Source organism: Castanea sativa, chromosome 3, assembly GCF_040712315.1.
Source record: "Castanea sativa cultivar Marrone di Chiusa Pesio chromosome 3, ASM4071231v1".
NCBI classification, from domain to species: Eukaryota; Viridiplantae; Streptophyta; class Magnoliopsida; order Fagales; family Fagaceae; genus Castanea; species Castanea sativa.
Genome location: NC_134015.1, coordinates 26826754 through 26841117, shown reverse-complemented (window position 1 = coordinate 26841117; position 14364 = coordinate 26826754). Strand labels below are relative to the sequence as shown.

At 31.3% G+C, this 14364-nt stretch overlaps 1 protein-coding gene across 1 annotated transcript; it reads left to right on the top strand.

The window, feature by feature from the left end:
- Nucleotides 1–1934: 1934 nt before the first annotated feature.
- LOC142626899 (non-specific lipid transfer protein GPI-anchored 15) lies at nucleotides 1935–3436 on the top strand. Its single transcript, XM_075800615.1, has 2 exons — nucleotides 1935–2323; nucleotides 3383–3436. The coding sequence occupies exons 1-2, from the start codon at nucleotides 1978–1980 to the stop codon at nucleotides 3397–3399; spliced, it is 363 nt and encodes a 120-aa protein (XP_075656730.1). The 5' UTR covers nucleotides 1935–1977; the 3' UTR covers nucleotides 3400–3436.
- The last annotated feature ends 10928 nt before the right edge of the window (nucleotides 3437–14364 follow it).

The window sequence follows — 14364 nt, the reverse complement described above, 5'->3', positions numbered from 1 at the left end:
CTACTGCTCACTGTCTACACACAAAAAAAAAAAAAAAGAGAAGAATGTAGAAGGTTTCGTATTTTTGTGGTTATTAGATTCATGAATGTAACAAAAACGAAAATTAATTATAATGAGTCATTGATCTTATAAGCTGTTCGTTAAAAATTATCTATTTACAAATTTCTCAGACAACACAACGAATAAATAAACAGAGCACGAAAAAACAAAACAACCCGAAATAAAGTGAAATGATAATAAAGCAATGGAAAAGAATGATGATAACCATGCCAGGGCAGTAACGTTCCTCGTACGCATTGCTGACGTAAGATGCAGACGAAATTGCTCTACTGCCCCAGAGTAATGCTAGTATCATAATTTTTGCTACAATTTGCTCACGTCGCAAGTTTTAGTTCTAACATTTTCCTTGCAGTTTTTTATTTTTCTTATTTTCCTTTTCAATAATTCAATAGTCAGGATATTTGGACTTTTGATTATTTTTGTTGAAAACATTAGAAAGTTTCATATGAGTCTTGACAAAAGTAATTACGTTTTAAAAATGAAATAATGGCATGAAGTTAAGGCCTAAGCAAGAGTGATGGAATTTTATAAGAACTCTAAATCCACCTGGGTAAGTCACATTGTCAAAATGATATATATTGAGAGTTTGAAAATGATAAACAAAAAATAAAAATCTTAAATTTAGGATTTTGAAAATTAATAATTTTACTCATTAAATCACATTAATTGAAGTTTTTATGGAAAATTGCATTTTTTTTCAACTCTAAGAAATCATTTGGATTACACTTAACCTTTTGAATCAAAACACAATTGAATTCCCCCAATATTAAAAGTACTTTACATACATCCTCCTTCTGTACGTGGTTTGTAAAAAGACCAAAATGCTTTCTAATTCTCAGTAAAAATATGTTTGGATTATGAGACAATCTAATAAGAATATTGAAGAAAACCCGAAATTTTAAAAAAACAAATTCTTTTTCTTTCCCATATTTGAATAATGTTATATATATTAGCCCAATCCTCAAGTAAAAATATTGCTAGAACCGATTAAAGCTCATTGTAAATTGTTATATAGTGACTAATTTCTAGAAAGACTAACTATCTTGATTCTTGATGTCAAAGCTTCACTTGCCGACGTCGACGTCCAATGATATCATGATATTTTGGTTATTATCATTCACATTTAAGATCCAGTATATTTATGTCATGTGGCATAATTGTTTGATATGTTTTTTTTTATAGAAAGTTTCAATCTATGGCGTCTGTTTCTGATAATAAATTTTTATCATCAGACCAAGACACGAATTGGTTTTTGGTGTAGGCGGGATCTGAACCCCCAATTTCTTATTAATCATAAAAGACTTTACCAGTTGAATTAATTAGAACTCATATGATATGTTAAGTTAGCTTTAGTAGAAGAACAAATGGAACTTCCTAGCTTGGCATAAGTGATTATGAATTTATGATATTTCGTATAGCCCAACTTGAATGTTCCCACTTCTTTTCATCCCACCTACCAAAGAATACCTCAAGCTCATTTAAAACATAGACCCCACGTCGGAAGGAAAAAGGAGCAAACAAGCCCATTTAAGTACATATTTCTACAAAGAGCAATCTATTCTAGATGTCATAAACTCCACTCGACACTACGTGCAATTATATTAGGTGAGAAGAAAAGAAGTGTGAACATGTAATGAGTAGCTAGAACACGCTGGAAGGTTAAAAGACAAGCACTCTACTAATATGAACCAAAGTCTAATGTGTCACAATTTTATGGTATCACTTGCTACATAATGCGCAGCGGCAACATTGTCTCCAATGATTTAAATCATTACATCTTGAATATACTAAGCCACAACCACCCCACTAGTACAAAAATCCACCTTCCTTTTTCCTCTTCATTTTAGTATATAAATGTGCTTACTTTGTCCTAGAGTTCAGTGTGCAATAGAATTAGAAATCTCTTTGAAGTCAAAGATGGCCTCCAACATTAAAGCATCCTTCGTAGTTGTGTTCGTGTTCATGCTTACTTTGAATGCTTTTATTGGCGGTATTGATGCAGCCGGGGAGTGTGGGAAGACCCCGATTAGGTCTGCAGCGGCTAGCTTGAGCCCTTGCTTGAGCGCAGCAGGGAATGCTAGCGCTAAAGTTCCACCAACTTGTTGTACCAAAGTTAGCGCCTTGATCAAGAGTGCACCCAAATGCCTTTGTGCTGTTTTGTTGTCACCTTTGGCAAAGCAAGCAGGGATCAAGGCTGCGATTGCTATTACTATTCCAAAGCGATGCAACATCAGGAACCGACCGGTTGGAAAGAAGTGTGGAAGTAAGTATTCATAAGGTTTTTAGTATGGAACAATATATTTTGAAAGTAATCGATCAAATTGGTATGGTTTTGGAACCCCAAAAAAAAAAAGTTTTTTTACTTTAAAATAAGTGGAAAACAGGTTGACCAAATATGGGCTATTGGATGGCAATGGACATAAGTCTAGGCCCTATTGTATATGGGCTAAAAGTAAATTATATAAGCCCAACCTAGTGCTCATCTTTTTTTCTTTTTTTTTGGAGTATGAACCTAGTGCTTTTACTAATATAGTATATAGTGCCTTCTACTCAAATTTAAAAAATATATATATACAGTACCTTAGGTAATTATTAGCGTATAGTAGAAAATAATAATATTATATAAACACTAGTGGAACTGTGGAAGTACTAGTCAGCAATTAGAAAAAAGAAATTAGTGGAAGTACCTAATAGCTTAGCAATAGCAACCACCTCCTCATACCCTAGCAAAATTACTGAATGAATAAAAGTAGCAGGTGGTGGCATTCATCTTATTAAAGAATTGAAGAAAGTACAGGAACTAACATTCAGATAATCTAATTGGTAAGATACTAGGTCAACAAGTCTCAGGAGGTTTGAGCCTCAAATAACTACTTGTGTGTCAGTATTTCTTATATCTCATTTTCATTCTAAACGGTCGACTTAAAAAATAAATGGACCAGAAGTATGGGGTCTAGCTAGAAAGCGGATAAAGTATTACTCTGGCCATACTCAAGTAGGAAAATCACATTAATCACCTCTCTCTACCGATTTTTTATTTACCAAAAAAAAAAAAAAAGTACGGGAAAGGTGTTGTATTAGAGTAGCTTGTGCTGAAGCCTTGTTTTACATTTTTGGATGAAGTTTTCTAAAAAAATTAAGTATGTTGGAGAAGATAGGAAATTTTTAGAAAATATAAAGATAACATAAAATTTGAAGATTTAATCAATAGTTATTCACAACCAAATTTCCCATAAGTTTCCTCCGCGATTTTCATATATTTGGACATTTCACTCAATATTTCTACAAATACCAATTCATATATAATCGTTCTTCTGTGCAGGGTACACTGTCCCATGAGAATCGAAGCCCGTAGAGCCACCCACGAGAAGAGAAATAGCAATCAGATGTTTATGAATATTAGTGGTGCTAAATAAGAGTTTTTCTCTTTTTTCTTTTTTTTAATTTAAGAAGATATGCTAAATAATTAAGAGTTGCCATACCCTTATAGAGGGTCATGCTCTGCTAGATACTGGACCCATTAAAGCATTTGTAATCATAAGGTATTGTATAAGATTTTAATAACAGATGTCTTTATATTTCTAGCAAAAAACAATTCAGATATCTTTATAGGGAAAGATTGTTCTGATTCCTACCGTCTTCTCTCTTTTTCTTTTGTTTGACCGATAATATTCACTTTATCTCCTTTAGATTTTTCTTTACCGAGTATATGATTACAACCTAACTAGGCAACTACTCACAATTTGTTAGACTTTTCCTTTTTCAATTCATTTTTTGGTATCTAACTGTGTTTTATTTATGTTTCTAAAAGACAAAAAGTGTGTGTTTGTGTGTATTTTTTTAATGTGATAGCAAAATCTAAAAAGCATGCCAGTATTTATCTTTTTTATTTTTTAGAAGGAAAACCATTAAACCTTTATTATAATAATAAGGCCAAATAGTTATCATATCTATTAAATCAAGAGTTGTCAAAAATCAAGATGGTAAGTTATAAAATCGAAATTTGTAAGAGACGTGAAAAGAACACGTGAGAACGTAGTTTAGACCTTAATTATTTGGCATCTTGGTATAACATTTTTTCAATTTTTTCATTTGATTAAGCTCATTTAACTTTGAGTAAATTGCAAATTATATTTCTAAAGTTTAGGGATGTTTGGATTTTATACTCTAAAGTTTTAGAATTTGAAATTTACCCTCCGAAGTTTGGGAGTATTTGAATTTTACACCCTAACGTTTCAAAATTTGAAATTTACCTCCTAAAATTTAGGAGTATTTAGATTTTACACCTAAAATTTTGAAACTTTAAGATGTAAAATCCAGCAACCCTTAAACTTTAAGGAGTAAATTCCAAACACCTCTAAAAGTTATGGAATAAAATCTAAATTCTAAAATGTTAAGATGTAAAATCCAAATGCTCCCAAACTTTAAGAGGTAAAATCTAAATTCTGAAACTTTATGGTGTAAAATCCAAATTTTGAAACTTTATGATGTAAAATTCAAAAACCCCCCAAATTTTAGAAGTGTAATTTGCAATTTACCCTTTAACTTTTATAAGTTATAACTATCATTTGTCTAGTTTATTTTCTAAGTCAAATTAACTAATAAAATAAGAGAAATTATTATCAAGAAAAAAAAAAGATATATCAAAATAAGCACTTGACTAAACATCAGTTTTACCAAGTAACAAGTAATTATAAAATACTCTGAGAGTACTATAAATGCATACTTCTTCCTCTCATATAATAATAAATCTTCTATCTTTTCTATAAAAAAAATAACAAAAATTTTAAATCCTACCAATTAAATTAATAATTTGACCAACAATTCATGTAAGACGAGAAAATACGCATTTATAATATTACCAAAATTAGAATATACTATAATTTTCTCAATAGGCAAAATTTAAGTACAATTCCTTAGGTTCCCTATTTAAATTTCAGCCATCTGTCAAATAAAAATAATCACTAACGGCGTCAAAAGCCATACGACTTCCGTTTAAATTTTTTTCCCAACCCTACCTAACTTCAACACCCTAACCACTCCAATCCTCTCTGTCATAGGCCTACTGCCTTCACTACCTCTATCCAAACACATGCAAGCTCTTCATGTGTCCTTCCCTACGCATCAAATACTCCCAGATTTGAAGAAGTTTGTGGCGGCAAAGAAGACACACGGCGGAGTTTGGTGACGAATTCGGTGAATCCAGCAGTGAATCTTGTCTTTTCTTTTGTTGACTAATGAATGATTGGAAACTTTTCTGGCAAGATCAAAGAGACTCTCTTAGTAAAATTTTGGTTTTTTGGGTGGATCTTTTTTGAAGGTTTTACCTTTTATGAATTGAAATTTATTGGGGTTTTAGTTTTGTGTTTGGATTGTTTGGAAATTTTGGTTTTAAGGGATGATATGTTTTTGGGTTTTGCCTACAATTTAAGACCAAAAGTAGACATTTTGGGTGAGAGGGAGTAGTCATCGGCGATGTGGCAGAGCAGATTGTGAGTGACGAGAAGTGGGTTGATGTAGGAGATGTTGCACACAAGTTCTAGTGGCTGGGTTTTCTTTTTTTTCTTTTTTTTTAATCACAAATAGAATTAACAATAGTATTTAAGCCGTTTGTGGCTTTCGAAGCCGTTAGTGAATATATTTTATTTGACAGATGGCTGAATTTAAATGAGGAAATCAAGGAACTGTAACTAAGTTTTGCACTTTCCCAATTAACTATGTGAGGTCATCTTATTAAAAGGAAGCATCAGCCATGACATTCCTGAGAAGCATTCTTTTATTTCAAAGTTCAGATCGACTGTCAAGTCAAACAATGAAAATTATTTCATAGATCATGCTTTGACTATCTTGCGACATTGCGTAATTCAATTAAAGCTCCATTTGTTTTATTATAAAAAAAATTTAGTTTTTTTTTATTTTTTATGAAGATATAAAATGTTTTTAGTTGAAAACAATATTAACGATTTTTGGCGTTTAGTTGTACTCATGAAAATTGAAAAGGTTCCGACAATCTTTTTTTTTTTTTTTTTTCCCGTGCGTGTTTGGCATGTCATAAAATATTTAATTTTCCTTCGTCACAGAATTGTGTATCCAAAACCAAAATTCATTACAGAATTATAAAACACTAAAAAAGATCAAAACTCATTACGAAGAAATCACTACACCCATTGAACGAATAAATAAATAATAATCCAGCAAAAAAAAAAATCAAAACACCCATTATAATTAGTAACTCACCTTTGTGCTAATGATGTTAGATCATAGAATACCGTCGCTCACCTTCACTCCCCAATAAACAAACAATTGACTGCTGCTCACCTCATCTCACCATGCCGACAACCTCATGCCCCACCACAAGCAAGATTTATATGCAAGAAAGAGATAAGGAAAAGTGGGGGTCTATGAGAAAAATAGAAGAATGGAAAATGTAGGGTTAGACATGGTTTGGAATATGTTTTGCCTACATGACTAGGTTAAAACAGTGTAAATTCTGAAATCTCTAGAAAACCTACTCATCCCAATGAATCTTCCTCTCTTGAAAGCGTTGATCCCACCAAAATTGGCTCATCATCCCTGTACGGCCTTTCTACAAATCCTTTGGTTAAGAAGAAACAACCCACCTAATAAGTCGAAATAGCCTAAACTACTATTTTAAGCAATGCTTCTCTACCAACTTGTGACATCAATTTTTACTTCCACCCTTGCAATTTCCGCCACATACTCTCCTTAATATTGGAGAAAGTTCTTTATTTGTTCCAACCTAGCTATCATACTTAGTAAGCTCAAATACTGCTCATAATCCTGCATGGTTTTAGCAAAAAGCATTCTTCTAAATAAATCGTGGGTGTTTGGCAAAGTATTATTGTTGAATTAGAGAGAAGTTTTATTTGCATTAACTTTTTACCATGAGGCTGCCTCACACTTCGTGAGACTGGCCATAATATGCTAACACTCATCCATAGTAGCCTAACAAAAGAGCAAACTATCGTCCATAAACTTCAAATGTGTAAGTCTAGATCCATCTTTACTTGCAAGTACCCCATATAACTATCTATTTTACTCCACGTGACAGATAAGGGTTGCAAGACCTTCAACATATAGAGTAAAAGGGTGGGAGAAAGAGAATATCCATGTCTCCAACCCCTATATGCAACTATATAACCCAAGGGATATCCATTCATTAACAAAAAAAAAGTAATGCAGAAAGGTTAGACATGTCAAAATCAAAGACACCCATTTTGAATGAAAACCTATCTTCTTCATGACATTTTGTAAATAACTCTATTCCACACGATCATATGCCTTACTCATATCTAATTTTAAAGTCACCTAACCCACCCTACCATGTGTATTACTTTTCATGCTATGTAGTAGTTCATAAGCAACTAAAATATTATATGTAATTAGACATTCTAGACCAAAAGGTGTATCAGATTGATATAAGTATAAGGAGCATGTGTTTTAGGCAATTAACTAGCACTTTAGACATAATTTTGTAAATCACATTAAAAAAGCTGATGGGCGATATTGAATAACAAACTTTGTTCTTTAACTTCTAGATCTAGAGCAACATGGGTGTTAGGAAGATTATACCAAAAATGAAGATAAAGGATAAAATGAAGACTTTGGTGATAAATTAGTACTTCACAAGACTATTTCAAACTCCAATGGATTCCATTGAATACGTTACCTTCATATATCAAGTGTGGTCACTGAGGATATGAATGATTGGCTAACAATGGATTTTCATCATGACAAAGTTTAGATTGCTCTTTTCTAAATGCTCCCATCTAGGAGAAAATACATCATGCATCTGATGCATATTATACTACATCCTCATCTAGGGTCTCGAGCAAAAGAATATTGCATGAATATTATCTCTCCTAAGTCCCAATTGTTGGTTAAGATTTGTTGACCCTGGTTAATAAAATCAATTACCCAAATTGTTTAATTATGTCAAATTATATGCAACTTGTGGAGGCACCAACAAATCACCAAATAAACTAAATGTAGCAGAAAATAAATTGAACACGGTGATTTGTTAAAAATTTGGGAAAACCTCGCAAGACAAAAACTCCACCAGATGAATTTAAGGTCACCACTCCCAAGAATCCACTAATCAACAATCAAGCGATTACAAGTATAAGGAATCTTACCAACTACCCTTGACTTATCCCAAAATATCAACCTACAATTGAACATTTGCTCCAATACCCAATTAGACTTGATCTTGTAGTAACCTTCTTTCCCTTGATGCACAAACCTTCAATTTGTGACTAACCCTTTGCATGGATCCCAAGTACATGACTAACTCTAGCAATTTAAACAGATTTTGTTGGCTGTAAAGTTCTTCACTTCATCAACAATGAAGATCTAGAAGCACTCAGTTACAAAATCCTACATAGAGAAAATAAGTCTCTTGGTCTTTGTATCCATAAGTGACAGCTCTTAACATAAGTCTTATATATGTCTAGGGCTGTGAGAAAAAAAACCCCAAACAATTGCACAAGATTGGGATGAATTTCAAATCTGAAAATTCTAAAATTGTAGTTCTCGATAGAATGAATTGCTGTCAAGCTATCTATCAAGTTTCACATTAACTCTCGATAGCAGGCTTCTATCAAGCTATTTCTCGAGACTTAATGAATAGCTTTTATTTACTTGTTTCTTGGACCAATCTTCAAGTTTTTAATACTTCACTTAAACAACATGTTTCTTAAAGTATTAAACCCATCTTAAATCTACACAATTACAAGTAAAGTGCATTTTGTCAAAAGATTTGCCAATTACACAAAATATGACCCTAATACTAATGGTTCCTAATATAAGATGTAATAATAATTGATAAGGTAATATTATTAAGAATAATATTATCAATCATTGAGAATATTAAAATCCAAAAAAAGTAAGACTCACAATTCTTAAAAGATAAAAAATACAAAAAATAGACATTCAATATTTTTGAATATTTCATAAGTTATAGTTTCATACATTAATAATCCTTCTCAAAAAAATGTTTCATACATTAATAGATGGCCCCGATTCTAACAAATAAGTTGAGTGTCACATACATTAACAAGTGGTCCCGATTTTAATAAATATGCTAAAGGCCCGTTTGGTATATTCATGAATGGAAATTATGATAGGAATTGTAATATTTATTATTTGGAATAAAATTTATTGTAATTATAATTTTTATAAGTTTGATTGTGAGTTATAACATTAGAATAAAAATTAAGATTTATTTTAGGACCATCATACTCATACAATTATATTTCCTTAAAAATAATATTTTAAAAAAAATTGAAAGAGAGATGAGTTATTTTTTATGATTTTTTTATTTATATAATTGTTACATGTATATGGAAAGTTTATTTATTTGAAAATATATAAATTTTTAGAATTTATTGTTCCTAATAAGGAATAACTATTATAAATCTTTTAGAGAGGAAGAATTATTTCTCATTTTAAAAAATAGTTATTCATAATATTGGTGGCGACACTTGTTGTTTAGGGGGCTCAAATAATCCCCCTGACTTCAAAAACCAAAAATTATATAAAAAATATTTTTTTTATTAATTTATTTTAAGTTGCATACAGCTGAAATCTTGCACACCCTAATCACAAATTAGTATAACCTAAAACTAAACAACAATTAGACATTTAGTGTATTATTTATGTTAGTACGTAATTGAAGAAAAAATAGTAAATAATAAAGTTAACAATTGTTCAAATATTTGATTGGTTAAATAGACACTTAGTGTAATGTATTTGTATGGATGAATATGAATGTGTGGGTTAATAAATAATATAGTGTCAGTGGGTTGCATTTTGTCATTTTAGTTTAAAATATTTTTATAAAAATAATGACAATTTCATAAAAATAAATAAATTGTATACAAACTTAACAAAATAAAATGGTCACACCTAGCCACATTAGCCATAAATAATAAAAACTAATAATGAACTATTATGTAATGATTTAAAATATGAAAACTCGTAAGATTTATAAAATTCCATATATTTGCATTTTTTTATGACTCGATATATTCAAGTTTTTTTCTATTAAATTTTATTTAATTTAAATTTCTTAATAATCCCCCTAAAAAAAAATTCTGAGAGCCACCACTGATTTATAAGAAGTTACTATTATATACAATAAAAATATAACCAAACTAAAGAATAGATAAACAAATAAGAATAGTGATCACATTATAGTATCTATTAGAGCAACCACATCAGCTCATTCATTTTACACATCCATTTTTACACTAAAAACCTACTTTTTCTATTTTACACATTTATTTTTACAAAATACCCACATCAGTTCATCTATTTTACACATTTCCTTAAATTTTTTATTATTTCCCTCAAATTTTTTATTATTTCCCCAACCATTCCCCTTTAATACGCGCTCTCTGTCTCTCTCTCCCCATTTCTGAATAAACACTCTCTCTCTATACCCATCTCTCTACACTCTACCTATCTCTCGATCAACCGTCTCACCACTTGGCCTTGCTCCTTGCTCCTAGGCCGCGCCACGGGCAGCGCGGCCCGTCCATGTTGGTGCAGGAGACGGCCCAGGCTCCGATCCAGTCAAGACCGACGAGCACGAGCTCCGATCCAGTCAAGGCCGACAAGCACAACCTTCGATCCAGTCAAGACCGATGAGCACGACCTCCAATCCAGTCAAGCAAGACCCACGAGCTCAGATCTCCCTAGCTCCGATCAGGCAAGACCCACGAGCTCCGATTTGTGTACCTGTGTTTTTTTTTTTTTTTTTGAGCTAGTGTATCTCTATGTTGAGCAAGCACCGATCTGTGTATCTGTGTTTTTTTTTTTTTTTTTGAGCTAGTTTATCTCTGTGTGCATCTGAGGAAAAAAGATGAGGAGAGCAGTTATTGAGTTTGTTGAGCACGGAAAAGAGAGAGAAAAAAAGGAGCGAACGAAAAATTAATAAAATAATAAATGGACGACCTACAGTAGCCGTGTATATTTACACGGTTACTGTAGCTCGTGGGTGGATTTGCACAATTTTACAAAGTTTTGCACCAACTGATGTGGGAGTTTTTTGAGCCAAAATGTGTAAAATGATAGAGATTTTGGATTATAGATGAGTATCCACTAACTGATGTGGATGCTCTTATAGTCTATCAAACATACCCTAAGGGTTGTAAGAGGCTAAAAAATATTCCTTAGTATGCAGAATAATTAATATATTTCCAAATACACAAACTTTCCATATACACATAACAATTATAAAAATAAAAAATCATCAAAAAATAAATTATCTCTCTATAATTTTAAAATAAAAATTATTTTCTTGGAAATTTTATTATTTGAGTAAGATATTTCCTAAAATAGATCTAAGGTTTTATTCTAATGTTACAACTCACAACTAAGCTTATGAATATGTTTAATCATTCCATTACAACACAATTATCCCTAGTAATAAATATTACAATTCTAATTATAATTCTCATTCAGTTTATAAAATGTACCCTAAGTGTCATGGGTCTCACACTCATGTAAGACAACAAATATCTAACAAATAAAATAAAAAATCTAGCAAATAAGTCTCACTAAAAGTAAAATGTCTAGTTAATAAGATGAATACCCTTTAAATTTCTAGTCATTAAATATTTCATTAAGAACTTTGTCATTGTTGAAAAATTCTAAACAAGTAATAATATTGTATCACAAAACAGTTGACACAAAACTGTTGACATGTCAACTGTTTTGTGATACAATATTATTACTTGATGTTTCTTTTGAAGAGAACTTAAATGTACCCCTCCCCACTTATTATAAACGAAAAATTCTAAACAAGTTGACACATTTATATATATACCTTTTTTTTTTTTCTTATGAGATATGTATAGTACAATTAAAGTATAAAAACTGATAAAAATAGATGATAAAAAATACCCAACGAAACATAAAGGATTGACTTTTGATTAGGATTGCTATTATTATTTAAATAAGAGGTGGGAAAACTCAAAAAAGGGAGGAAATGGAGTTTAGGTTAATGGAACTATCACATTTTTTCCTCCTATAAATCGATTGTTGAGAGATGGAGAATTAGAATTTTAGATGTTTAGGTTGAAAATATCAGGATGTATCAACTGATTAAGATACAGGGCTCTTAACAACGTGAACTTCCACTTCATTATAGCTATCCAAATCAAAAGGATAACCAAATAAATAAAAATGGTTCATGATAATTAGAATTTATATAAATATTACCCTTAAACACTAATGTAAGTGTTATCAATTAACTTCATAAATGCTAGATTCGAAATAAATCAAACCTCAGTTCATATTTTATGTTAAAAATTAAAAGATTTAATCATATGATGTATCTATATCATATTAATTTCAAAACATCCTTAATTATTACTATGTATATATTACATGATTAAATCTATTACAATTTATTAGAAAATACTAGTTGAATGTTAGATTTGTCACAAACCTGAGTAATTGATCAAGTCCAATGACCAAATTGAAACTCACATCGAAATTTAATGATAGTATTTGTAAAAATCCCTAGTAATTATCTAAAAGAAGAAAAAAAAAGAGTATAGATATAAAAATTCATGAGAAGTTATTTTTCACAAGCAAATGACAAATAATTTATTAAGGACTCAAAGGATCCAAATATAAAATGTTTGAGACGTACCAAATTACATTACTTCATATTTATAATGAATAGTGTTCGAGAACTCAATAAGAAAATGGATTCATTCCGAATCAATGATCCACTAATGGGAAAAGCATTTCCTACATCAAGGACTAATCTATTTTTAACATTTAATTAGATCGAGTAATCGTTCAAATATAGTTTTGCTCAAGCCAATAAAGCTGTTTGCAAAATTGGTCACATTTTTTTTTAGATAATACAATTGGTCACATTTGATATATAGAAATGCAAATCCTATTAATCAAGTTAGATAATAATAAATAAATAAATAAATAAAACCAAGTCCATTTCATTCCAAGCCTTTACCATTTATCTATTTAATGTCATTTATTTCCTTTATAAATTTAGAGACATAGAGCCCATTTAGATAGGTTGTTGCAAAAATGTGCATCATCTATAAAATGCATTGCGAAAACGTTAGTTGTGTTTAAAAGTAGCATTTCAAGAAAAGCATATGCTTCCTTCAATTTTAAAATGCTAATTTTGGGTGTTTTTAAAAAATGCAACTTCTTAAAAAAGGCCCATCCAGACACATATTAACATTTTGGACTCTCACATGCCCAACCAAACGAGCTCATAGTGTAAAATTCAAATGACATTTTTTGCTTAAAAAATGATGAAAAATTTGTTATAGTCACTTTAGATTTTCAAATTTAGAACTCTCTCTCTCATAATAATTTTCGTTATCCACCAAAATCAAATTTTAGCATTATCATTTTTACCTGGTGGTGGAAATGTTGATTAATTATTAGCCATTGACTGTTGCATACAATCAAAAAACTGTATTAAACAGAAAACACAAAAGGAAAAGTAACAAAATAATGTGTGAATCCAGCTGTCTATGGCCATGGGCCAGGTTTTCAATTACATTTTGCTTGGACTTCTGGTCTAGACCCTTTTTTTGAATTTGCACGATCATCAGGCCCGGCCCATTCCCATCCAACCGTTTGATTAAAAATCAATAACCTTTGGTCCTTTGGCACAAAACACAACACCAATGATGCACATCAAACAAACTTGCTGTGCCGTCTGATTGTACATCAATCCCTCTAACTTCCACACGAAATACAAGGTGGGTGACACGTATGTACTCAAACTTGGACCATTCAAAACCCATGATCAAGAAAAAGTTGGTCCCACACACCCACCCCATCAATTCTTCTCCTTCTATCCTTATAGTTAGGCCCACCAGCATGCCAATTAATGGGGCCCACTTGACCATGTTCTAATTGATATCCACCCATTAAAAGTTAAAACCCACCTAAAATAAATAAATAAAAATTTCTTAGAGACTTAGAAGATGGGTAACTACTATTTTGACCCCACAACAAGTGAGAATGTGCAAGAAAAAAGTGACCAAAAGAGAGACGGTTTGGTAACAATCTCAGAAGGAAAACAAAAAGGAAAAGCTGAATTTGAATTGTGTCTCTATGAGGCATGTCTTTGCCTCTCATACCATTGCTTTACATGCAACAAACATTATATGATATCTTTCGCAATTATTTAGTCCCCCACATATCTAAACCAAGAAAAAAGAAAAAAGTGACCCAATTTTCCGAATCCCAAGAAAAACCCACTTTTTAATTTTCTTCTCCCCTGCC

Bases quoted from the DNA above. Each gene is read 5' to 3' on its own strand.
- LOC142626899 (XM_075800615.1), top strand. From the start codon at position 1,978: ATGGCCTCCAACATTAAAGCATCCTTCGTAGTTGTGTTCGTGTTCATG.